Source organism: Cavia porcellus, unplaced genomic scaffold (genome assembly GCF_034190915.1).
Source record: "Cavia porcellus strain 051 isolate PalLab524CR breed Dunkin Hartley unplaced genomic scaffold, mCavPor4.1 scaffold_24, whole genome shotgun sequence".
NCBI lineage: Eukaryota > Metazoa > Chordata > Mammalia > Rodentia > Caviidae > Cavia > Cavia porcellus.
The window spans coordinates 56874177-56901570 of NW_026947507.1; the positions used below are offsets into that span (position 1 = coordinate 56874177).

Here is a 27394-nt window from a genome sequence, read left to right on the forward strand (position 1 = left end):
CAGATTGTAACATAAGTGGGCTGTAGTCCAGTTTCCAGTAGAGTTCTCATTACCACCTGATGCGTCATTAGCCTGGCCTTTACCATCTCATTCCTAGCACCAGTGTCTTCTGAGCTCCACCAGTATTGTCCATCCATCTATGCTTAATGCTTACAGAAATCTAGGCTTTCTCCAGCCCAGTTCTCCAAACTTTCCAGTGTCATTTTGAAAATTAGTTACCAAGTTTTCTTTTCCTTTTAATGTTTTTATTAACACATGTCTGCAGTGTATAGCATTTGCATTCATCTTAGGAAGTAGCACATGGACTTAACATATCTCAATTCTTTTTCTTCCCCTTCCCCTCCTGCATCTCTAGATCTCCTTCCCATTTAGTTAGTTTTTCTCTTTATTAATATCTGTCTTTCATTTTATGCTTTGAAATTATTTATTGGGTTTTTCATATAGGAGAAGTTAATGTGATATTTAAGCTTGTGGGTCTGGTTGGTTGCAATTAACATTATAGTCTCAAAGTACATCTATTTTCCGACAGTTGATGTCCAACTTTATGGAAGAGTAGTACTCCATTAAGCGTAAATACCACATATATATAGCCTGCTTTCAAGATTTAGCTAGGTTGAGTTGTGCTGCAGTAAACATGAGTATGTATGTATGTATCACTGTGGTATGACGTCTTAAATGCCTTTGGAAAGATACCTAGAAGGGTCAAATGGAATTTCTAGTTTTAGTTTTTAAGAAACCTCCATACTGATTTTCACAATAGTTGCACCAGTTTACATTCCTATCAACAATGTAAAAGGATTCCTTTCTCCCTGCAGTCTTGCCAGGTTTTTTTTTTTTATTATTATTTGATCTCTTGGTGATAGCCATTCTCTCTGGAGTAAGATGGAATCTCAATGATGTTTTAATTTGCTTCTGTTGACCAGGAGGGCTTTTGCTATTCCATGTCTTTTCTGGTTCATATAAATCTTAGTTTTTTGCTAGTTCTTTGAGAAATGCTATTGATGTTTTTATTGGAATTACATTAAATCTACATATCAGTTTTGAATATATGGACATTTGGACAATATTGGTTCTGCCGGTCCACTTACAGGAGATATCTTTCCATTTTCTGATATCTGTTTTCAGTTTCCTTTTTTGGAGTATTATAGTTTGCAATGTTAAGGGTTTTCACTTCCTTGGTTAGGTTAATTCTAAGTATTTAATTTTGCTTAATGCTATTGTAAATGGTGTGGTCTTCGTGATTTCTCAATGTGTTCATTGTTGGTATATAGGAACTATATTGATTTTTGTGTGTTGGTTTTTATTCTGCCACATTACTCAGTTTTGTTACAAATTCTGTGAGTCTTTGGTAGAATTTTTTGGGCCTTCTTTGCAAAGGATAATGACATCTACAAATGATAATAATTTGACCTCCTTTCCTATGAATGTGTGTTTTCTTTCTTTCTCTTGCCTCATTGTTTTGAGTAGTGTATCTGTACTGTATTGAACAGAAGTGGTGGTAGTGAACATCTTGTTTTGTTCCTGATTTTAGAGGAAACTTTTCAGCTTTTCTCCATCTAATATGATATTGGCAGTAGGTTTATCATAAATTGGTTTTTTTAGGTAGAAATAAGGTCTTTTTATACCTATTCAGGGTTTTTATCATGCATGGATGTTGGATTTAATAAGAGCTTTTTCCACATCTACTAAAATGATAGTGTGATTTTTCTCCTTGCTTCTGTTTGTGTGATGTATTACATTTATTGATTTACATGTGTTGAAACACCCTCACACCCCTAGTTCCCAAGGCCATATGGTCAGATATAATCACAGCGACTACACCATGTCTCTGTTACAAATTTTCCATACTAGTCAGTCTTCCCATCCCTAGGACAAGTACTTGATACCCATAATGTCAAGAAGAAGAGATTTTGGACTCACCTTCAGAAGGTTCCGTGGCAGAAATAGCAGGGCTGAAGGAAAGCCAGGAAACAGAAAAGAACCAGAGACGAACATACTCCCTTCCTCGCCCATTCCCAGTGAACCGTCTCTTCCTGCTGGCCCCGCTTCTGACAGCAGGGTCAGCCTGAACTCAGTGTGTGAGTAGCTCCCCGTGACCAGTCCCTTCCAGAAGTCCAGCTCTGACCACCAGACCTTTCCCTTAAACTAGGTGATAATTTAAACCTAAATCATGACATCCTGCAACTTCGTGTTTCAAATTGTTTAGGTTCTCAGTGTTGTAACAAACTTGTGGCTAAAAAATTAGGAGTTTGTTTTTCTAACAAGTAGTTTCCTAAAAGACTCTGAATTCGTGAGTAAAATTTAAAATGTATAGTTGAAGAACTCTGTCTGAATGAGCAGGCCTCTCTGTGTTCTGGTAACATACTCCATGACATACACTGAAATGAGTGTATATGGCTCAGTGGCTCAGCAGAATATTTGGTTTTAACAAATCATAAAAACATGTTCGAAAAAGATCGATATGTATGATGAAAGAAAACCGTAAATCAATGCTACAGTGTCATGGTGTTTGGAGTGCAGATCATTCATATTGACCCAGAGCTATTAGTTTGTTGTAAACCTGTGAGATACCAGTAGGACTAGAATGAAGTTAATCAGACTCTCTGCTCTTGAGCTAAAGGTAAAACTTTGCTCAATTAAGTTAGCAAGGAATAAATATGCTGGTGAATCAGTAAGTAATTATCACAAAGCTGTATTACAAGTCTCTGAGCCAGTCACGTTCACAAGTAAATATTTCTACATTGTCTTTTATTAGAATGTGTTAAATTAAGAGCTAGACAATCAGACTTTTTTCTTGTCTCTTTTTCATGTGCAGTTTACATGCAAAAGTGCACCGAAATATAAATGTTAGTGAATTTCGGCAAACATACACTTGTGCAGCCACCACCTCATCAAGTTACACTACCTTCTGTGGAGCCTCTCATGTGACCCTGTGCGGTCATTAGCTCCCGTTTATCTGACCTCAGGGAGGTGACCAAAGAGGTTGGCAGGCTTGCTCAGAGCCATTTGAGAGACTGCATTCTCATCAGCTGTGACACAGAGCAGCCTCTGGGCAGTACGCCTCGACCGTGTGCTGAGAGGCCAGGGGAACCCGTAGCGATGGTAGCTGGTGCTTCCTGCCTTATTTATTTTATTTGTGTGGAGGAGATTGAGTGTCAACTTTTCTTAGCGTTCTGTTTGGACTCCCCTTTTGACATGCTAGCTTTATGTCTTGGCAGTGTGTTTTGGGGGGAGGGTAGTTACTCCAGGGATTACAGTCTTTTAGAGCTAATACTGCCTTTCTGGTGAATAGTTCTTTTAACTGTCTTTTGCAAGGTAAACATTGAGGCAGAAATAGAAAGGTAGACAGACACGCTATTTATGCACGCAGTGTGCTGCTTCCCGTGCCTGGCTTCCCTTCTCTAGATCTCACTTCTGTGTGTAGCCACACTCTGCAGTCTGAGTACTGGATTCCTCCAGTAGTTTATGGAGGGTCTGCTGATCACCAGTGATCTCAGTTTTTAGCCCATCCAGAACAGTTACTTCTTTTTCATATTGAGAGAAAATCTCATCAGATACTGAGTAATTGGCTTTCAGATTTTTTAGCTGACATTTTGAAGGTGCCCTTTCTGTGTCTGGTTCCCCAGTTGTTTTTAAGGAGAAGTCAGCTGCTAACTTGTGTTATTTCCTTGTGTGTAACCTGTTACCATTTTCTGGCTCCTTTCAAGATTTTCTCATGATCTTTCACTGTCAAAGTTTGACTCTGACTTACACGTGTAAGTTAGGTGTATTTTTCTTCATATTTATTTTACTTGAGTTTGCTGGGGCTTTTTAAATGAACAAATTTGTGTTTTCCACACATCTGAGAATTTTAGCTGATTTCTCTGTAAATATTTTTCTACCTCTTTTTCCTTTTCTCTTTCTCAGACTCCAGTTATACATTTTTTGACCTCTAAGCTTTATCCCCTAGAGCTCTAAAACTTTGCTTACACGTAAGCTTTTTCCTGTGTTTTCCAGGTACATTTTTATTGATATCTGCAAGCTTACTATTTCTTCCTCCTATTTCTATATTTTCTTTTACTTCTTTGAATATGTTTAAATATCTGATTTGAAGAAGTGCAGAATCTGACATGCAGACCCAGGGAGAGTCAGTTTCTGCTGTCTTCCTGACACAGGTCAAGTTTTCCTGATTCTTTGCATGCCTGGTAATTTTGTTTAAAAGCTGGGCATTATGAACATGCTAAGTGGCCCCTGCTGTGTGTGGGGCTTGTGCTGTAGCTGCTGTCCAGCCAGCTGGTAACTCTTCCATTCCAGCCAGAGACCCTGTGTTGTGAGCACCAACTGTATTTCTGCTCAGCCCTTGCTGCTTCCGGCTGCTGGTGATGTCTGACTTGCCTTCCCAGGGCTCCTCGCTGTACAGCCTCTGTGGAGGAGGTGGGAAGGGTATGTGGTGGGCACCACAAAACTGACCTGTGACATTCAGAGCAGTCAGAAGTGCCTTTCCACCTCGCATCCCAGGAGTGCTAACCCGGGAGAAGCAGCACACTCATCCGTGTCCACCAGTGCAGTTGTCCTGTCATCCATCTGCCTGGCCATCCCAGGGCCTACCACTGGCACATCTCACTTAGTGTTTGTCCAGAGGCTTGGGCAGAGGTCGTACTCGGGTCTTGGTCACTTGTTTCCTCTGCAGATGTTCAGCTGCTCTTCAGGCTTCTGACTGTGCCCTGTCCTTCCAAGAGCACTGCAGGTCCCTGAGATCTTAGCGCAGATTCTATCTCATTACCATGGTCTGGCAACAATTGCAACCCTCTTTCTGTTCATGTCTGCTATTTGTCACTTTCTAGTGCCATTAAGTTGTTGGGCGTTTATATATTTAAATATGTAGGTACTATATAATATGTATATTTAATACATACATAGTATCCAGATTTTATAATTCTTATTAATTGAAGTATTTGCCAATCAGTTTCTCCCCCTCCTGGAGACCAGAAGTCCCTATATTTTTAGAAATATATATAATGACAGAATTTTCCATGTTTTTAAATGTTCTCTTACAGAAGCTCTTTAATAGGTATATGATGTTAGATCTTCAAAGTGGGCCGTAGTTTTTTAACCTGTCACCTCTTGTTAGATAACAGAATGCTGGGAGTCTTACAGTACTATGAGTAGTACTATAGTGTACAAGTGGTTTATTTGCATTTGAGGATATAAATATTTACATTTACAGCTAAAACTGTAACAATTTCCTTAGGGCCAATTATTGGAAATGTAATTAGTAATTTAGCGAGTGTAAAGATTATTACTGCTTCTGGTACATTTTACCAAATAGACCTGCAGGATGATTGTAGCAGAAATGTTAAGTGTCACCCATGAAACAAAAGATTATTTACTGCCCTTTCCCTCAGGTGATTTTAAATTTATTCTGAGGTTAAGTGTTGTTGGATTTCATGTTTAATGTTTGTTTTGTTTTGTTTTGTTTTGTTTTGCTAAAAGAATTATTTGACTGGTTTTATAAACCATTGTTGATTTATCTTGCTTGATAAAATGTTTGCACACTATGTTTACATTGACAAAGATCACACTTGTTATGAGATTTTATAACCAAACCGTGGAATAAGTAGGAGTTTTGTTTAATTATTATGCTTTTATTTCAGTAAATAAGAATACACAGAAAGTTTTAAAATTCCATTCTAGGGAACTGTTTCTGCTCATAAGATATTTTAGAGTGAGTACTATATTTATTCTTTCCATTCTCCTTCTCTTTTAAGCCACTTATTGAGGTATAATTCATATTTGCTCCCTTCAAATGTATCAGATGCTGTGGGTTTTAATGGATTCACAGAGTTGTACAACCATCACCACAACCCATTTTCTTTCCCTTTTTAACAAAAAAGTGAGCCTCCAGATGGAGCCCTGCTGAGGTCGGTGAACAGAGCCGGATGGAGGAGAGGCCTCTGGGTGCTGGTCATCCTGCTCCCTGCTGCAGCAGGGTTTTAGCTGCGGCAAAGGGAATATTTTTAAGATGAATTTAAGGCACATCAAATGGTAGGACAGTGAAGGTTTCCTATGCAGTACGGGGATGGAGTGGAGGAGGAATGGCTGAAAAGGTGAAGGCACTAGTAGAAATAAAATAAGAACAACCACCAGAAATAAGCATTTTTGATACAAGCCAGCACAAAGTTCTTACCTGTCCTAGAAATTCTGGAGCAGAAATGAGCTCCTTTAAAAGATAATCTATAAAAAGTTAATAATAATATAATTCATATTGAGTTGTGTAAGAGAAAATTAAGTATAGATGACAGAATGATTATTGGTGTTGTCGTACAATACTGTGGTCGTACATGAAAATGCCCTGGCATTTTGAACAGCAAGCTGGAACATTAGATAACTTTTTCTCAATTGTTATTTTGTTAGTGCTTGTCTGTGGTACGTGTTGGTCCCGTGCCTCATGGGGAGGTGGTCAGGGGGGTACAGCACATTTGAGTTTTCCTCATCCCTTGCCCTCCCTCCATCTCCAGATCCCCTTCCCACTTGAGAAAGATAATATTTTCCTGCTTCCTATGTCAGGCTTTTCTTTTGCTCTTTATTTACATTTTGGGCATCTCATGTAAGAGAAACATGCCTCACTTAAGCTCATGTATGGATTTTTTTGGCTTAACAGCGTGATCTCAGGGGTAACCCATTCTCCCATGTCCCACTTGGGTTCACCTTCTGTGGCGGAGCATTGCACCACATTTCCTTTACCCACTTGTCGATCAGTGGGCTTGTAGGTGGTTTTTAAGATTTAGCAGTCATGTATTGTGCTGCTATAAATATAAGTGTGCATGGATCACTGTAATACGATGTCTTGAACTTTTGGGGAGGATTCCTAGAAGAGGAATAGCTGGGTAGAATGAATTTCTAGTTTCAGTTGTTTGAGGAGTCTCCACACTAGTTTCCATAGTAGTTGTGCTGGTTTACATTTTCATAGCAATGTAGAAGGGCCTCTCCTCAGCCTCCTGTTTCTTTTTTCTTTGTTGTACCAGGAATCCAACTCAGGACCTTGCACTTGCCAGGCACATGCTTATACAGCTGAGCTATGTCCTCAGCTCCCTCTGTTTCTTGATCTTGGCCATTCTTTCTGGGGTAGGATGGAATCTCAGTGTTTTAACTTGCATTTCTCTAATGGTCAGAGATAGTAAACATTGATTTCACATATTGATTAGCCATTTTTACCTCTTCTGAAAATATTTGTTCATTTCAGCTGCCTAGTCTTTTATTGGGTCTTTTGTTTTGCTGGAGAAGAAGGGTCTAACTTTTTTTTCCTTTTTAGTTCTGTATATATTCTAGATACTAGTCCTCTATCCAAGAAACAGCTGCCAACATTTTTCCCATTTTGTATGTTGTCTCTTCATCCTGTTGGTTGTTTCATTTGCTGTTCAGAAACCTTTTAATTTGATATGATCCCATTTGTTGATTCTTGGTATTATTTCTTGTGCAGTTGGGGCCCTTTTCAGCAAGTCTTTGCCTATATATTCATGAGTTTTTCCGAGTCTGTAGTCCAGCAGATCGTTTTTCTTTTAACACTTAATCTTTGATCCATGTTGATTTTGGTGAAAGATACGTGTCCAGACTCCACTTTCTACCCATCGATAGCAAACTTCCCAAGCACCACTCGCTGTTGAAGAGGTGATCTTTCCTCCCCTGGTCCTCTGTCAGGGATCAGACAGCTGGCTGTGCCTGCAGTTGCTTCGGCATCCTCTGTTCTGGTGATTCACGGGTCCGTTTTGTGCCAAGACTGTGCTGTTGTTCATCACTGTAGCTCCATCACAAAACATGAAGTACGGTTATGTTGCCTCCTGCTTTGGCTTTTGTTGCCCAGAATCGCTTTTGCTATTCTGGGTCTCTTCTGGTTCCACGTAAATCCGAAGGTAGTTTTTTTGAGGAATGGCGTTGGTACTTTGGTTGGGATTCCATTAAATCTAAGTATCTGCCTTGGAAGTAGGGCCATTTTAACAGTATTGTCTCTGCCTGCCCAGGAACAGGGAACTTCATTTAATTTTCTGATCACCTGCAATCTCCTTTTTCAAAGTACTGTAGTTTCTATTGTTGAGGTCTTTCACTTCCTCAGTTTGGTTACTTCCTAATCATTTTTCTTGGTGTTCTTGTGAGAAATATTTAATAACTTGATGTCTGCAAACTCTTTAAAATAATTTCTCAAAAGGACATTAATGTGCTTTCATATAGGTGCGGAGAACACATACAACAAAAGAAATTCAATGCATGTTAAACCTAGGTAGTAGGTGTGTGGGCAAATGTGTTTATTGACTCCTGCTTTACCTTGTCTGTTTGAAATTTTTATTAAAAATAAAATTTTAGAAAATAAGTCCATGAATATTTAAGACAAGAAACAAGAATATGGTCTTAACAGTGTGCTTATTGTTTAGTCTGCCAATAGTTATGCAAAATGGGAAGATATTTATGCATATTTGTGATATGCAAAAAAAATTGCTTTAGAATGATGTTTAAGAAGCAGCATTCATTATCTGTAGAGGGAATAAGAGGAGTAGTCGAGTCAGGAATTAGAAGTAAAATGTTTCACACATTTGTATACTTTTATACATACATATACATATGTATCATATATAACATATAAAATAAGAAAGTGTGTGAGAGAGAATATGGTCGTAAAGTCCCGCAAGGACTGAATCCTAAAATGCAGTAAGAAAATTGTTTTATACCGAAACGTCTTTTCATATGTTGATAAAAATTTTGCCGCAGCCACAGCCCATCCAGTGGTTGCTTTGGGGTGTTAAAAACCACGCTGGTCCTTCATGTCTACCTTGTGTCTCTTTATTGTCTCTCTATAGCCTATTTTAAAGGAAAAATATATTACTACAGAAGCTGACTTTGAACGTATTGTCCTCTCTTTTTAGTGACCTCTTATTTCAGTAAATAGATCTGGATTGGCAGTATCCCCACTTTCAGCACTGGAAAATGCGCTTTGGTCTCTAGACCAAGACCTGGCCTCATTTACCTGCTGACCTACTTAGGGTTAGGGCTAAGGTCTCAAACAAAAAAAAGAGAGCAAACATGACAGCTTTCTCCTTTAAAATTAAGCTTTAAACTTTATATTGCATTTAACTCGTTGATTGACTGGCAGTTGGGTCAGCAGCTGTAAAACAATGTTCTACAAGCACCATTCAGGAAACTAATTGTCATAATGAGAAGTTTGGCACTGAGAAATATTCATGGAATCAGCTTTTGGGAATCATTGCAAATTAAGTATTCTGGTAAAAGTCTTCGTCTGGCTTTCCTTCTGATGTAAGAAAATGGCTTTTACTATATTTCAGTGCATAAGAAATACAAAATAAGTGGGCATTTTAAAAAATGGTTTCATAAGGACTCAGCCCCACTTGCAAGGTGTGTGCTGCCCGAGCCAAATGAAGCGAGGACATTTACCTCTGGGGGAAAAATCGATAGACAAGATTTTCCTGGCCATAGCAAATCACTTTAAGTGTCCTTGGTTGATTGTCTATGGCTCTCTAACTATTCAAAATATTTCTAAATTACTTTTCTAGAAGACTATAAGATATATATGAGCCTTCTTAAACTGCTGTATAGGGGGCTGGGGATTTAGCTCAGCGGCATAAGCGCCTGCCTTGTAAGCAGGCAGTCATGAGTTCGATCCCCAGTACCAGTCATGAGTTCGATCCCCGGTACCGATAAAAAGGAAAAAGACAAAAAAAAAAATGCTGTATATTTGGCAGTTTTATAACAGTTAAATTGCTTTAAGAAAATTGGCCGGTAACAGTAGCTCTGGGTTACATTTTTAAGACTGTGGAAGGCCTTGCTTTGGTTCATTACTACTTATCCTCTAATTTCTATCTCCAAGTGAACATTTGGTGAATTTATTTTTATAAAGTAGACATCTTTAAAATTGAAGAGAAAAACCAAAAAAAAAAAAAAACCCATATTTCTTTTAGTTAGCTAAATGTCAGTTGCTTAATCTAAAAAGATAAAAATATTTTTCTGGGCTGAGCCCAGGAGTCCCAAAGCAGTTCTGTGCATCTCATCCCGTCTGATCCCCTGAAACTCTCAGGGCGGTGCGGGCAGATGCCACTGGTCCTGTCTCCCAGGAAGTCACCACTGCAGAGAGGCTGAAGGCCTTGGGCAAGGTCATGCCCAAAAGTTCCCTTGTACATAAATAATGGCCAATGATCGTCTGGCCCGGTCCTTGAGTTATCTTCAGCAATACCTGCACTGTTGGTGTTTTCTGGACAAAGTGTCCACCGTTGTTTTCCATCAATGGAGAGTATTGATGAAACCACCAAATCCCTATCAGGAAGAATTCAATCAGGGAAATTTCACAGTGAGACCAAAAAGAGAAAGAAATGTCAAAGAGAAATTAACTTTAAAATACTCAGCTGCTGAATAAGCATAATTAGCTAAGCTGAGGACCCCAGGGGACCTTGGGCAGCTTTTTGAAAAAGTGTGTTATGTAAGATGGAAAGCAAAAATACATAGTTTAAAAATATAAATTTTGTGCCTACTTCTATATATGCTCTACTACAATAATTTTCACTATCAAGCCTGCCTAAAAAGTATTGCCCAGATTTCTCAGGACTCTTACAACATACTCTTGCATGAGGAGCGGTAACTTCTAAATAAGTCACAGAACTTCAACAGTGTAGGGGAAAATACTGCAAAATATTACCAAATAAAAATTAGTACAACAAAAAACAAAATGGATGCCAAAGGACAACAAATTGAGTCAGAATTACAAACCACATGCTGGGCAAAAGGCAAGTTTTTCATGTTAAAAAGCTCTTGGTGAAAGCATTGAGAGGAGTGCACTTGGCTAATGTGGTATAATTGTAACATCTTTAAAAATTAGGAGAGCTCTACCTGTTTATCTGTAGAGAATTGCTTTAACAAAATGTGATTATCCATTTTATAAAGTGTTATTATGAAGCTGCTAAAAGTGATTATCCCAGAGAGATGTCCCTGATGAGCTAATGGAGACAGGCATGGTGCTCAGTAATGTACACAGAGCAATCCCATTTTATCCAAAATAGCAGTGTACAGTGGCCAGTTGTTTGAAGGCTGATGGGTAACATTGGTAAGTAGAATTGGTGGGCTAGAAATACAGGAGGCCTCATAGAAATAGGAGAGAGTATTAGCTTTTCCACCAGTCATCTTTACATTGTCCACTCATTACAGTGAGGATGCATTACTTGTAATTGTTTTAACTGATAAAGAGTGTCTTAAAGACTGGAATTGTAGCTCAGTGTATAGTACTTGCCTACTGTGTCTGAGGTGCTGGGTGGCTTGATTCCTGGTGCTGCATAGACAGCTAGGTAGGTAGATAGATAGATACATAGATAACTGTAAGAGACAGGAAAGAAGCAGTGAGGCCAGCGCATAAAAGAGACAAGCTCATAAGTAGGTACTTCTCAGGAAAACAAATGCAGTGGCTGTTGAATATCAGAAGCATATAATTAACGAAATGCAAGTCAGAACACCACCAAGATGTCAGTCAGATTTTAGACTGACCAAGTTTTAAAATTTATGATAAAATGCCCCGTTGGTAAGCAGCTAGACTATGCTTAGACACATTTAAAAGAAATACATATTGTGACAAATGTTTTAGGAGACTTTTGGGTAGAGTTTAATTAAATTGTAAATACTTTGTGACCTGGAATCCCACTTGCAGAATTTTGTCCTGGGGATCTACTCATCCATGCACATTTGTTTATGGTAGCAAAGCTCGAAATGAAAGAATTGTCAAATCTCTGTGTGACCACACTTTGGAATACTGTACAGCTGTAGTGAGGTAAAGTGAGACAGTGTACTTTTTCATGAAACACAGTACACAACATCTATCATGTACTTGTATTTTTTTTTTTTTTTTTGCCTCTTGTGTACATGACCATGCGTAGAAAATTCTGGGAGATATCTTATTGACTTGTTATTTACATGTTTATAATATGAGGCATATTGGACTACCTAATCTTTTGTATCTTTTCAGTTTTGGGCCATATGCATGTTATTTTTATAATCTTTATTTTTTTTTATTTAAGAGGAAAAAGAGAAAAACACAAAACAAACCAAAGCGGCGTAAGGGTACACGCAATACAGAACTACAAAACAAAACAAAACAAGACAAAACAAAACAAAAAAACATAACAGTAAGAAATTACCTGCTAGTAGATTACACACTATCTTCTTGAAAATAGTTCCTCAAATCACAGTATCAAAGAACACAAGGTGGACATTCAAACAGGGAGACTGCAAACAGCTGTGTTCAATGTTCCAAAAACATTGATAAAGTCAGCTATTTAACACCCCCAAACACACTTGCTGTTATATCCGTTAGAGCTCTTTTTCTTTTTTTTTTTCCCTCTCTTTTTTACAACAAAATTTACACATCTTGGATTTTATTACTCCTTAGTGCTTATTACTTTCTTTGGGGAGGGGGAAGAATACAGTCAAATATGGCAAAACAAAGCTGTCAGTCAATACCAAGGATAGACATAGCACATGGTGTAGAACAGAGTACAAGTTTATCAACAATGGTTATCAACGTTGTCCCTTGTTTCCTTAAAAAGAATTGTCTATCTTATTAGATATTATAAAGTTGGACAAAACAGTAGAGAACAAGACCAATAAAACTTAGGCATTGTAAACATTACAGGACTTCCAAAGAAGACAATAGTCAAACCAGAATGGGTATCTTAGTGAATCTTATTGTCTTCAAAGTAGTTGCCTATGTCTTCAAACTTGATACTATCATATAGAATGGAACAGAGTCTTATCAGTCAAAACAAGATCGTGGGAGTACTACAGGACTTCAAAACAAGTTAATAGGAAATCGAAAAGAGTTACTATTTATATATCCTAATTTTTTTGAATTTTTTCTTTAATTAAGACAAACATAAGAAATGACTAAATAATTTTTTTTGAACCAATAAGGGGGAGATTGAGATAAAACAGGACATAACAATATAACAATAGAGGTCACAGCATGACTGTTTCAACAACCTAGTACTTCACCACCTTATAACCTGACTTAATAGTAGCTACCATAGTGTCTTTTTCCTTGAAATATTTGGATAAAACTTCATATACTCTAGCTTCAAATATTTTCATATCAAGAAGCCCAGAATAAAGCCTTTCTAATTAATGAGTGAAAACTTTATAAGGCTTCAAGGCCACCTAATGGGGAATCATGATTACCACATATTTTTATATATTTGAATCATTATTTACATTAGGGAAACTATTCGGTATTCACACATGCGAGATTGATTTATTTCACTAATGAGTATGGTCTCAAGCTGCGCCCATTTATTGATAAATATCTCAATGTGATCCTTCTTTATAGCTGAATAATACTCCATTGTATAGAAATACCACAACTTTTTTTATCCATTCCTCAGTTGATGGGCACTTGGGTTGTTTCCAAGATCTGGCGATTACAAATTGTGCTGCTATAAACATAGGTGCACATATATCACTGTGGTATGATGCTTTCAGTTCTTCTGGGAATATGCCTAGAAGTGGAATAGCTGGAATAAATGGGATTTCCAGTCCCAACTTTTTGAGAAATCTCCAGACAGATCTCCACAAAGGCTGTACCAGTCTACACTCCCACCAGCAGTGCAGGAGAGTTCCTTTTTCCCCACAGCCTCTCCAGCATTTGTTGTCGGTTTTCTTGATCCTGGCCATTCTTTCAGGAGTGAGATGGTATCTCAGTGTGGTTTTAATTTGCATTTCTCTAATGACCAATGATGATGAGCATTTTTTCATGTATTTATTTGCCATTTGCATTTCTTCATCTGAGAATTGCATATTCATCTCAGATGCCCATTTTTGGATTGGATCTTTGAATTTCGGAGGTCTGAGTTTCTTTAATTCTTTATATGTTTTAGACAAGAGGCCCTTGTCTGAGAGAGAGTTCACTAAAATCTTTTCCCAGTTTGTGGGTTTTCTTTTCACTATGCTGGAGATTTCTTTTGACATGCAGAAACTTTTTAATAAGAAGTGGTCCCAGTTATTGATTCTGGGAAGTATTTCCCGTGCGGTTTGAGTCCTGTTCATGAATTCTTTACCTACTCCTATGTCTCCAAGGTTTCTACCTATTTTGTCTTCCAATAGATTTAGTGTTTCTGTTTTAATATTCAGATCTTTGACCCATTTAGATTTTAATTTAGTACATGGTGATAGACATGGGTCTAGCTTTAGTTTTCGGCAAATGGAGAGCCAGTTTTTCCAGCACCATTTATTAAAGAGACTGTCATTCTTCCAGTGAACCTGCTTGGCTCCTTTATCAAAAATAAGGTGGTTGAGTGTGTTCGTAGTTGTGGTTGTATCTTCTAATCTATTCCACTGATCTTCAGCTCTGTTTTGATTCCAATACCATGTTGATTTTACTACTGTTGCTTTGTAGTATAACTTCAAGTCAGGGATTGTGATGCCTCCTGCTTTGTCTTTGCTGCTTAGAATTGCCTTTGCGATTCTAGGTCTCTTCTGGTTCCAGATGAAATTTAGGAGTGATTTCTCTAGATCTATAAGGTATGTTGATGGTATTTCTATTGGGATTGCATTGAATCTGTATAACAGTTTTGGGAGAATGGCCATTTTCACAATGTTTGTTCTTCCTATCCATGAGCAAGGGATGTCTTTCCATTTTCTGAGATCATCTTCAATTTCCTTTTTCAGTGTATTATAATTTTCACTGTATAAGTCTTTCACTTCTTTCGTAAGAGTAATTCCTAAATATTTCATTGTTTTGCTTGCTAATGTGAATAGTCCAGTTTCTCTTATTTCCCTCTCTGTAATTTTGTTGTTCGTGTATAGGAATGCTATTGATTTCTGAGTATTGATTTTGTATCCAGCCACATTACTGAATTTATTTATTGTATCTAAGAGTCTTTCAATGGAGTTTAGGGGGTCTTCTATGTAGAGTATCATGTCATCTGCAAACAATGATAATTTAACTTCTTCTTTTCCTATCTTTACCCCTTTTATTTCTCTTTCTTGCCTAATTGCTCTGGCTAGTACTTCCAGTACTATATTAAATAGGAGTGGTGATAAAGGACATCCTTGTCTTGTACCCGATTTTAAAGTAAAGGCTTTCAATTTTTGGCCATTTAGTATGATGCTGGCTGTTGGTTTGTCATAAATGGCCTTTATTATATTGAGGTAAAGACTATTTATTCCAATTTTCTGTAAAGTTCTTATCATGAATAAGTGTTGGACCTTATCGAAGGCTTTTTCTGCATCTATAGAGATGATCATGTGATTCTTATTTTTGGCTTTATTGATATGGTGGATTACATTTATTGATTTGCGTATGTTGAACCATCCTTGCATTCCTGGGATGAATCCCACTTGGTCATGGTGTATAATCTTCTTGATGATTTGCTGGATCCTATTTGCCAATATTTTATTGAGGATTTTTGCATCTGTGTTCATTAGGGAGATCGGTCTATAGTTCTCTTTTATAGTTGGGTCTTTCTCAGGTTTTGGTACTAGAGTAATATTTGCTTCCAGGAATGACTTAGGAAGGATTGCTTCCCTTTCAATTTCATTGAATAGTTTGAGGAGTGTCGGCATTAGGTCTTCTTTATATTTCTTGTAGAATTCTGCAGTGAATCCATCTGGGCCTGGGCTCTTCTTGGTGGGCAAGGACCCAATTACATTCTCAATTTCATTAGCAGAGATTGGGTTATTCAACAGTTTTATATCCTCTTGATCTAGCTTTGGTACTTCATATGCTTCTAAGAATCTGTCTATTTCTTCTGTGTTATCAAACTTTTGAGAGTAGAGGTTTTCGAAATAGGTGTTGATGATCCTCTGTATTTCTATTGGGTCTGTAGTGATTTCTCCTTTTTCATTTCTTATTGCATGAATTATTTTAAATGATTTGTGAAAGGGCATTGTCGAAAATGTTCCTCAAATTGAATACATTGATCTTTATGAAAAACTTAAAAAGGAACATTAAAATGTTTGTCTTTGTAATTATGAATGATTGTTGTAATAGCAAATAAGGAGAATTTCTAAAGTGCAAGTCAAGTTTCACACACACACACCCCTTGAGTGTGTAGGGCCTGGCTGCAGACCCCTTTGGGCTGGCTTTAGGGCCCCTGGCCTGTTCCCTCCACAGCCCTGCGCACCTGAGGTCCAGTCCTGCCCACCCAGGGGCCAAGCAGGAGCCACCCACAGCTCTGCCCTACAGGCCTGTGATGTGGCTGGTCCCAGCTTAGAGATCTGTCCTGCCGTGGGGTCTTTCCCAGAGCCGGGCCAGCCAAACTGCACCCTGCTTTCTGTCTTTCTTAGCACTTTCCATTAGGAGATAATTGTGCCATTGTTCACACTGACACTTAACTATTAACTGAAGTAGGTAATCTGAAATTCTAAGAAAGTACATTTCCCTTGTGGGATCCGAGAAAGCATTTTCATTTTGAGTAAGGGAAAAAGTAGCCCATAAACATCATTATTGTTCTTAAATCGACAGGAAAAAGCAGGCACCTATTATGACCCTAAGTATTTTGTGCCCAGAACAGATCCAGTACATAACCCCTGGGATCCATCTGTTAGCTCCTTCACTTCACGACGGTCTGTCTGAGACCCACCCTTTCTCAGCATCCCTCAGCCTGATCCGAATGTCCATCCAGCCTGTCCCTGGTCGTCCCCCAGCCGTGTCACGCTATACCATGCACTGAAAGTTTCCACATTCCAGAGCAGGGCGGGTGTTTTGCTGGAGTAGTTCATGTTCTTCAGGAAGCATTTGGTGAGCTTGCATTTTAGTCTTCATTGTCATCTTTATTCCTTTATCATGATTTTAATCTAGTCTTTGCGTTTTGAACCTTTGGCTGCCAAACTGTTTCATAACACAGCTTCCAGCAGCCTCCAAACCATAAGCTGCAGGCAGAGGGCCGCAGGAAGAGGGTGAGGCAGCGTGGTCTCTGTCCCCAGCATCTGCTCAGAGTCATCACCGAGTCTGTTTGTTCTTAGCCCAAGCCCAGCATATGCTTCTTTGTGTGCAGCTGCTTATGTAAAATGCAAATTAAACAAAAGCTACAGTTTTAAATTGAGAGGTAGTTTAATTAACCAACTCAGTCCTCTTGATTAGGTTCACATTAGAAGTTAAGAGAAAGATCTGGGTTTACATAATGCCGCTTAACCAGAACCTGAGACTCCGTCATCTATTTTCTTGAGCTTTCTTGCTATTAATTTATCATTTAGGCATGGGAATAGCACTTGTAGTATTTAATTGCATTTTCTCACTGCCGCTTTCTTAATTTAGCATTCATTTTATTGATCATTTTATTGCCTTTGGAACAGTCTGTTGCCCACTCTGACATATAGTAATACCTGATTTATTGAGCATCGAGAAATAAATACATCTCAAGCACTCCCAAGTGGTCTAATATCTAGAAAAGACCTACAGTGAGGATCTATTGAATTGGGTAAAGAGATGTGAATGTGCTTTATATACCAGCAAGGAGGAAAATTTCACTTTCTTTCATAAAAACTTAATTAGACCTCCTTGATTTCTAGGTTAAAGAGCTCTAAGGAAGGCCCATAGGAAGGCCAGAAGTGATTCTCACAAAGCACTATTTCCTCTACTCAGCTGTCAAGACAAATATTTAATTGAGCTACAGTCAAGACCCTGACTCTCCAAACTTTCAAGGCAGCACGCCTGACCTGAAAAGCTCCAAGCTTGTTTCTGCCCGTGTTTGGCGTTCACATGGCACATGTTAAGCACTCAGTGAAGGATAGCTGCCTGGGTGGATTTTACTTGCCAAGTTTGGCGAGAAGCACCCCTGAGTGCTTATTTTTTTAACCTGTTGAGCAGAAACGTTTAATAGAGTGCTTATAAATACCTCAGGATTTCTGCCAAAGACTAACATTGCTTTTGGTGTAGCTGATGATGAACTGTTCTTGCCAGTAGTAATTTCTCCATTGCCTTAGCTAGCCTAAGCTCGATGATATCAGACTTGTAACTTGTATGGAACAAGTAAACCTCCCAGATTCTTACTAGCCTTAGGTGACCAGCGTTTCTGTGTCATTGAAAAATATTGGTGGGGAGCAAAAAACACTACCTGCTGTCGTCATTTCATTGCTAAAGACAAACTGAGCCTCACAGAAATCAGGAAGAATCTAAATTCAGGCTAGAACGTAATCTGTAAGAGCAGTGAAGCTCCTCTCCTTGGCACCTTCTGCTTAGCTCCTGGGAAGCACAGCTGGAGGCCGCTTCACGCCTGGCTGTGAACCTTGGGTCCATCCTAAAGGCAAGGCCTTTCCTTAAACCGCTTCTCAGAGGGCATGCGTGCAGTGCCAGTAAATACTGACTTATATTACTGAAATGTGAGTTTGGGGAGGAAGCCAATGAGTCGGCCCTATTTTTGCTTTTTAATTTTATTTAATTGAGCATATTTCTTGGCTGTGCTTAAACTATGGAAATTACACCGCCGCGTGGAACAGGGCTCTGCCCCAGGTGATCTGTGTCAGAGTCCAGCAGAAGTGGACAGCTGGCCACACAGGTGATGACAACAGACAGCAAAATCACACTGGAGAATCCTTTAAAGCCTGGAGTGTGTAGTGATTCCACATCATTGGTCCTTAGATGACCCCCTCGCCCATTAAGACAGAGATGAACAAACATAACCCAGCTTCTCTGTAATCTTAGTGTTTTAAAGACTTATCTTGGAACAGTGGTGTGTGTTCAGATCTTAAAAAGTACTGAAACAACTATATCAGAAATCAAAGTAATGGGCTGGAGACGTAGCTCAGGGGCACAGCACCTGAATGGCACGCTTGAGGCCCTGAGTTCGGTTCCTGGTATCAAAAAAAAGAGAAAATAGTTAAAAGAAAAAAAAAAAAGAAGGCTGACAGGCTTTTAATGAATTGCCATTTTCTACTGTGTTTCTCTTCTACCCTCGAGTTTTTTAGAGGAGTATCTGGATATAACTGATGGCTACATACTTACCCTCTCCCAAATTTTTTTTGGTACCAGAAATCAAACTCAGGGCCTCATCCTTGCCAGGCAGGCGCTGTGCCCCCAAGCTGCAGCCTGCGTCCTGCCCAGCCTTACAGGGTGTGTGCAGCGACTCATCTCAGATGAACGTGAGTTATCCCAACAACTGCAGGCCCCCGAGTGTGGTGGGCAGCAGAAGGCCACATGTGGAGGGAATAGCGTTGTAAATAGCGGACTCACCGTGCCTCCAGTGCTTTCTCAGATGTGTCCTGATTAGCCGTTTCGGCAGTTAAACTAACATCTTCCAGCTGAAACCAATGTGGACAGTTAATCTGAAAATGAGTTAGTTTTAAAAAGAAACTGACTGACACACCACTGAATTGTTGATAGCAACAGTGAAACAGCTTTGGTGTTCGCCAGTAGGGTGAGTTTAAATAAATGAGGATTTGTCCGTGCAGTCAGAGCCCATGCACTGGATGTTGGTGATGGCTGTGTAGACAGTGCCTGTGAAAAGCACAGTGCATGTATGAGGCGGGGGAGTATGCGACAAACGTGCACACCATGCAGGCCCTGAACGCACCCAGTGCTCCTGCTCCGCCAACCTCCGCAGTGTACCCCTGAACACCTGCTTCTAAGAGGAGCTGTGGGTCTACCCTGTAACAGCGTGAACTGCAGCTCCCTCTGCAGCTGCTGTAGCCATAGCCGTAGCACGGAGATCTTCCCCAGAGAACCTGGGAGGGCAGAGTGGCATCTTGGGATATGGCAGAGGTTGCTTCTTACCCCCTGGCTTTGCAGCTACCGCCTTCCCCCATAGTTCAAGCTGGAGGCAAGAGACATGTATTGATGCTCAGAATAAACGGACATGTGAGTATGCATTTGGGACTCTGTCTAACGTAACTACGCATGGTGAGAGTAGCAAGATGCCATGAATTTTAAGAATGGCTCTGACCCCTGCTTTAAAGTTTGTGTGGAAATTGCAACAAGGGTAAATTTGAGTCATTGGGAAGAAAATGGCTGCACCTTGAGACCGTAGTGTTAAGTGACATAAATCAGAGCCTTAATCAGCTTAAACGTCACATGCTTTCTCTGATGTGAGAACCCAAAGCACAGATAAAGTAAAGAGTAAAGAGAAAGAACCGTGATAGGAAAAGGCAGTGCGGAAATTCCTTGGGTGTTCAGCCCGCAGGCCGTGCCCTGGCCCCACAGTGAATTCCTCAGGTCCCCCAAGGCAAGTCTCCGCAAATTCTGAGTTTAGCTCTTTCTGAGCTCTCAGAATACAGACAGGAGCTGCACACCGCAAGCCGGTTCAGGAAAGGAGACGTTAGTAAGTGAAGCTGAAATTGCTACATTTCAAAATCAGTTAGCTTTGGAATATTGCTAAATGAAACAGTTATTTATGAAATTTCTAATTATTCTTTCCTAATTTGTGCTGAAATTCAAAAGGAATAATGTCAGATTGTGTGCTCTTTTGAATTAAATACCCATGTGTGCCTTGCATTTGCATACATGAGTGAGGCTCAACAGTAATATATAGGATCTAGGGGAGCTTTTTCCTCCAGAAAAGGATAACTTTGCACCCCCAAGAGGTAAACTCTGAATCTGAAGTGAGCTTTTTCATTAATCATCTAATCAGAAATTATTCAGGCCAGAACCCTCAAGAAAATTACTATTTACTTTTATTCCTTATTCTTGCATGAAAATCCTTTACTTCCCATCTTAGAGAATATCGAGTAGCGAAGAAGGTAAATTGAAAGCCGCAGCTAATAATGATTAGAACTATTTAGTGCTTTGTTGATGTATGCATCTGACAAGTTTTTAGATTGTTTCAGTCTGCAGATTCCTTATTTGTGGCATTCAGTTATACTAAAAAGCTAAATTAGTACATTAATGACTCAGGCTATAGCCCAGTGTCGCCATAACATGTACATCGTGTTCCCTCCATTTGGGGCTCTCTTGAAAGCGTGCGTACAGCATCAGTGTAGAACGGTCCTCCTCCAACTGCTTGAGTCATTGCAGGCCTTGAGAGCTGGTCCTTCCAGTGGGAGTCAGTCTGGAGTAGAATAAGCACCATCAGTATTGTAGTTCCTTCCTCTGGCCCTGTTAACTGTACCTGGGAGACAGGAAACAAAGATAGAGAGCCCATTGCCTCCCGGAGGAGGAGATCAGTAAGTACACTTCCCTAGTTGTGAGTGCATCAAGATGAAGAAGGACATTGCTGCTGCCAGGAAACTACATTCAAATTAAAATCTTGAAACAAAATTGCATTCTGTATTTCCAGAAGAATCACAGTGACAAAGCTCTTTTAAAGGTGTGTTTCCAATCGCAGTAGGCAAAATCATTTTTTGTTGTGATGTTTTATTCTCAAATAATTATTACCATTTTAGAATGTGGAAATTTTAAGTTCAATTAAGAATTTGAAAAAAATTGAAACATACACATTACATAATATTATAGGTTTAAAACGTAAGAACTAGGAATTGAGACAGACACATGAAGCTAGAGTTTCACAACAGTTCAAAGTTCTCGTTCAAATTCTTTGAACCAAACACTTAGAGCATCTTTACCTTGTTTATTGGCTTCTTGTGAATTTATTTCCACGTGCCAACTCTGTTTTGTCTTAAAATGCAGTCATTATGATAAGATTGGGATTAGGTAGATATCCCTCCCTTTCATGCCCATCTTGTAGAACCAATAGTGTATTCATACAAACCCAGGTCAGTCTGCAGGTCTCGCAGCATTGCCTGAGAAAGCAGTAGGGCTCTTGTTCACGTCTAGGGACAGCTGTGCCTGCTGGTATCTTGAAATACTTCCCTGAGCAGGTCTAGCTAAAGGCCTAGAACACGCCGAGTCCGTGGGTGGCCACCACCGTGCACATCCTGCTTGTTGTTTCTGGTGTCCTTGCTGTAATCAAACAGTGGTAGAAAAGAACGCAGTTTTTCTTCTGCTGTGACTGTCAGAAAAAGCAGGGAGGAAAAGTACATAACCCTTTTTAATCTTATTTTTAAGAGTGTGTTGAAAAATCTCAGTGTGCCTCTGAGTTTCTCTTGATTCGCCACATTAATGGCGAGGAGCAAATGTGTAGACCCAAAAGCAAGCTGAGCTTTGTGTAGCACATTCAGACTCAGCCTGCACCTGCATGTGTGCTGTCCACACTGCCAAGCTGTAAGCTCGGAGCGAGTGCAGGCGATTGGCAGCACCCTGTGCGGCTTCCCCCTTCCCAGCAGCATGAAGCTGTCATCCATCCCTCTTACCCCAAGAAGCTTCAGTGACAGTGTTATTATTTCTCCACAACATAGAAACTTCTCATTTTGCTTCATAGGTTATCGACTTGATTCAGCGACAAAATGCCTGGAACACAATGGATGTGTCACAATGCGACATGAATGAATGGCCAGCTACTCTGTGCATGGCTATGTGTTACTAAAATCAGAAAGTAGTAGCTGTTTGTGCCCTGTAAAGGGCTGGACATTCCTTCTATCTAAGTCAGGTACACAAATAAGAGCAGACAGGTTCCCAAAACCTAAAAACTCAGGACATTTTCTAAAATACACAAGTACCTGATCTTCAGGGCTCTGTTTCCAGGTGTCTGTACCTTCATCAGGTACACTGTGCATCTGTGTTTCGGAAGAAAATCGGGGTTGGACTTTAAAAAGAGCAGGCAGTGTGAGGCTAGCCCGGGATCCAGACCCCAGCCGCTTCCCTCTGGGCTTTTCTTCATCCCTCTCCGCAGCCTGGCAGCAAGGAAGGGGCAGGACTGGCAGGCTCTGCCCAAGCAAAGGATGTCTTAGGAAAGTTTGGACAGCAGCGAGAGCTGCGTTTCAGTGGGACCTGGAAAGAGAGAAGAGTGAAGACTTCAGGCCTCCGGGAGCTGGCCCAGCTTTGGCTGCTGGTCAGTCCTTCTGTCCTGGGTCTCCCTCTGTCCCCACTGATGCTCGGCCTCGAGAAGCACCTCAGAGCCCTCTCTGCAGAACCATGCTATAGTCCCCATGCATCACATCGTAGACCCTGGCTCCTGGCACTCGCAGAACACCCACCCCACCCCACCCCACCCCGCACGTGTGTGTCTTGGTGTCTGCCATGTTCCACCAGAATTCTTTGTGCTTCAGTCTCTGCCTCCATCTCACTGTAAAATGTTTGAGAAAAGAATGATTTATGCCTGTGCCTATAAGCCAGGGCCATGCACAGTGCCTGCAATAAATGTCCATCTGAACTGACCCAAAAATGTGCATATTTAAGTATCAGATGAGAAATTTATTGGTCAGAAGTATAATTGACTTTTTTACTCATTTGAATTACCACATATTTCTTAAGTTTTAAATGGTTCTCCAGAAACAAAGTATACTTAAGAGTCTGGCCACATGTGAAGAGTTGGTTCATGTGCATTTATGTGTATACATATTATAACTTTCTGTAAAAGACTAGCTCTTTGGAAAGGTATTTCTCAGATGGGGAGTAGAGCTCAGTGGTAGAGCTCTTGCTTGGCATGCATGAGGTGTTGGGTTTGATCCCCAGCACTGCAAAAGATAAAAAATAAAAACAAAAGCATTTCTCCCAGAAAACAATAAACCACCAGGCAAGAATATTTAAAGCCCGTGCCTTTAACCTCATCTACATTTGTATAACAACACAGTTTTGTTGAGATTCTTGAGCATAGATTAAATAAGATAGGGAATGAGGTAGTGTCTTAGAAAACACATTTGGAAAATAAATGAAATAATATGAAGATAAACATAAGAACAGAAATCTAGTAAGTGGAAGGACTTGGAGAAGATCTAAATACATAATAAATATTTGAAATGAAACTCTGTGTTACACACATCCAGATTCTCGTGCAGTCTACCTTCGCTTTCCCTTACTGTAATAAAGTCCCTGAGATAATCAAGTTAAAAAGAGTAGTTGGCTGTGGCTCGCAGTAGGAGGTGTAGTCCACGGTCAGTGGGTAAAGTTGCCGTGGCACTTGTGGTGAGCCCACATCTCGTGGCACAAGGAAGCTGCTGTCTCCACAGTAATCAGGAAGAAGAGACGGGAAGGACAGGCCCCGTGACACACACCTCCTGCCTGCCTGCTGCTGTCACACACAGGCTTTGGAACATCACGGTCTAGGCCCCGGCAGAATCTCAGGCCAACATTAACTAAAACATGCAAAGGTTTTGTGCAGAGTAGGGTGTGCGGTGTTTTGGGGTAGCTTTATTTTCTGCTTCAAATCACTGTATCTCTCCGTGTCGCAGCTGCACCTTCTGAAATATGCATTCATCAGCCTCAAGCAGCAATGCTGTAAGTCAACACTAGTTTTCCCTTTGCATATAATAAAAGCCTAAAACCAGCAGCCGCAAAACCCAGCTGATTCCGTGTACTGTTAACTGTGATGCTTCTTGCTCCTCCCAGGCCTTGGGAGCTGGCCCTGTCTGACTGATAACTCTCTACCTTCCTCTCTTTAGCGGCATCGGCAGGAACTGGCCCTGGGCCTCCGGAGGCAGCAGCATTCTGGCAGAATTTGGGACACTGCACCTGGAGTTTATGCACCTGAGCCACTTGTCGGGGAACCCGGTGTTTGCTGAGAAGGTGATGTTCTCTGCCCTGCCTTCTAAGCTCCACCTCCTCAGACCATCCAGCCTGGCTCCACTGCCCTGTCGTGCTACTCTGGTGGCCACACTCAGCTTGGGCTTACAGGATGGCCTGCCAGGACCTGGTGGCTTCAACAACAGAGAAGTGTTTCCCATGGTTCCTGGAGGCCGAGGAGGCCAACCGAGATCGTTCCTGGAGGCTGAGGAGGCCAACCGAGATCAGGGTGTGCAGAGATCGGGTCCTTCCAGGGCTTCTGCCTTGCTGTCTGCGCAGGCAGGCAGGGGGAGCACCCTCTGGAGTCTCTAATGTGAGAATACTAACCTCGTTGTGAAGGCTGTGGCGGCTGACCTAGCTGCCTCCTGCCAAGGCTCGAGGTCCTCATGGCAGTTTGGGAAAGGGATGCTCCTTAATCCAAGGTGCTGTCTTTTATATTTTCCTCAGCATTTATCTCTTTTGATGTATCACTCCACTGGAATGTGGAGTCCCAGGAGCAGCGACTGCCTTTACCCCCTGCCCTCCTCCGCCCTCCTTGTGTGGGCCCTGGGTGTGAGAGGTGTCAGCCCCAGGACTGTCTCACTCTCTGCTGTTAGATCTGTGAGGTTAATAAGCCATGACAGCCAGCTTTGTCCTAACTCAACATTTATGTCAGCTCTTCTGTGTAAAGTGGAAAACTATCCTGAGAGAAAATGGCACAAGAATTTTTTCCATTTTCATAGTAACATTTCGCTTTCTGTTGTAGGTCAAGAAGATCCGGACAGTACTGAACCAGCTGAAGAAACCCAAAGGCCTTTACCCTAACTATCTGAACCCCAGCAGTGGACAGTGGGGTCAACGTAAGTCTGAAGTGCTTCATCCCTTCGGCTTGCCATGGGGCTGGGCATGTGGAGTGCAGGGCTCCCGCAGCACACAGGCTCTGGTGGAGCAGCATGTCACGTCCACAGGGAATTGCGCGTATGGGCGTGTGTGAGCACATGTGAAGCGGGCGTTGGCTGGAAAGAGATCACGTCGGGCGCATCAGGCTGTAAGACGCTAGTCAAGTGGGGAGGGGAAGGGTTACCACGATGAGGGTTTTACCGTGTAGCTTGGTCCTCCTACCGCTTAACATTTTCTCTCTTTCCTTGTGGAGCTGGGGCACAAACAGTGCTTTCTGCATTTAGTGTTGAGCTACCAGGTAGATTGGCTGGAGAGTGGGAGTGAGTGTCACACAAAGACTTCTGAGGCTAGAAGCGCTCACTTTTGACTGCAGGCACTGAGCAGGGGTCTGAAGACACAGAATAAGGGAAGGGGGTGCCCAGGCCAGTTAGAAGATGCAGTGGTGGGGTTAAGCAGCAGCCGAAAGCCAGTGAAGAACTTTAAGTGAATGTGCAGCTATGGGAAGGGCTGCGCACTGCCTTCAAATCTTGCTCTAGCTTGGCACCTGTATTTAAGGGTCACATCCTCAGAGGGCCACGCCACAGTGCTCCTTTCAAGTCTTTCCAAGAAGAATAACTTAGTTAGGGGAAGTGAGCTGACAGCCCCACCTGTGTGTTGGCAGCGGTCGCCAAAGGCCTCGCTGTCAGTATGGTCTGCAGACAGTGGAATCCCCATGGCCATTCAGAGGGCACCAGCTCAAGCATGTTTCTGAGGATGCTGGGCCTCCCTGCCTCTCATGCTGGCGTCTCACACCCGCTGGGGGAGGTGGGTGAAAGTGTAGAGACCACGAGACTGAGGTGCAGGTGGCTGTGCTCTGCACCACCCTAAAAGCCAGCTCCGCCTGGGATGGGGAGACAGCTGCTGACCCTGTGCCCATCCGCCCACATTCGTGGAGTGGGTGCTTCCCGCAGTGGAAGGAAGTTGTGCAGAGCACTTCCACAGCGGGAAAGGATGTCAGGACAGGCTCTCCACCGCGATGGAGTGGCGGGATCACTGTCACCTGCTGACTGTTGGCTGCCTTAGGATTATCGTGACCGTTGTTTCATGGTCACTGTGTTCACTTGGAAGAATAGCTAAAAACAAACCGGTTATTCAGACTGTGTAATTGGTAGACATGTTCTCAAAAATGAGCCTGTCACTGTAAGGAAAAGTGACAGAACTCAAGCCACTGATAAAAGTCGAGTTTCTAACTAAAAATTAGATTTTTGGAAAACATGGATGTGCCCCTAGGAATTTGACACCAGGAGTCTGCTGATGAGACCGGTGGTGATGTTAACAAATGGGCTGTGATGTCCTGCAGTGAAATGTATCAACCCTTGGGCAATTTATGTAACTCAGGGGCACAATATTTCCCAGTGACCAGTGCTGCTGTTGCAGAATCATGCATGAGAAAAATGTCCACTCACCCACAAGATAGCCCCAGAGACCCTAATGTGAGTGAGAGCAAAATTTTTAGTAATTCCTAATTCTACACTGCAACTCACCTTCTAAAGAAAACCTTAACTTTAGAAAACCACTTGTCAAGTTTTGTATCAAAAAGAAATTTCCAGTTATCTAAAAAGGCTATTAAAACACTTTTCCAGTCGGAAAATGTGTGTGATGACCCTTTGTGCGTTTTAGCAGTACAACACTGGCCATTGACGGAAGCTAGAGCAGATGTGGGAGCCTGGCTGCCTTCTAGGAAGACAAACATGACGGGGATTCGCATAAGTATAAAACAGGGTCCGTCTTCCCACTATTTTTTGTAAAAATAGCATTTTATGAAAAATACCTATTTATATTAACTGGATATAATAATTGCTGTTTTAATGAATCAGCACAAAGATTTTTAAATTATGTTTTAATTTTCCAATATGGTAAATACTGGCAGTGCTCACATCAGTAAATTTCTCAGGGTGCTTGTTTCTTTTTTAAGCATATAAGATCCTGAGTTAAGAAGTTTGAGGACCACCAGAGTTTTGAGGTACAAGA

The 27394-nt window shown here is 41.1% G+C and overlaps 1 protein-coding gene across 2 annotated transcripts in view; it reads left to right on the forward strand.

Moving 5' to 3' along the window:
• Nucleotides 1–27394, forward strand: part of Man1a1 (mannosidase alpha class 1A member 1) — a 142714-nt gene that overhangs the window by 98083 nt on the left and 17237 nt on the right. For both annotated transcript variants that reach the window (XM_013143329.2, XM_063235093.1), the window contains 2 exons: nucleotides 24385–24508; nucleotides 25251–25344. In XM_013143329.2, coding sequence (XP_012998783.2) covers nucleotides 24385–24508; nucleotides 25251–25344 — 218 coding nt within the window. The remainder of the gene's footprint in view (nucleotides 1–24384; nucleotides 24509–25250; nucleotides 25345–27394) is intronic.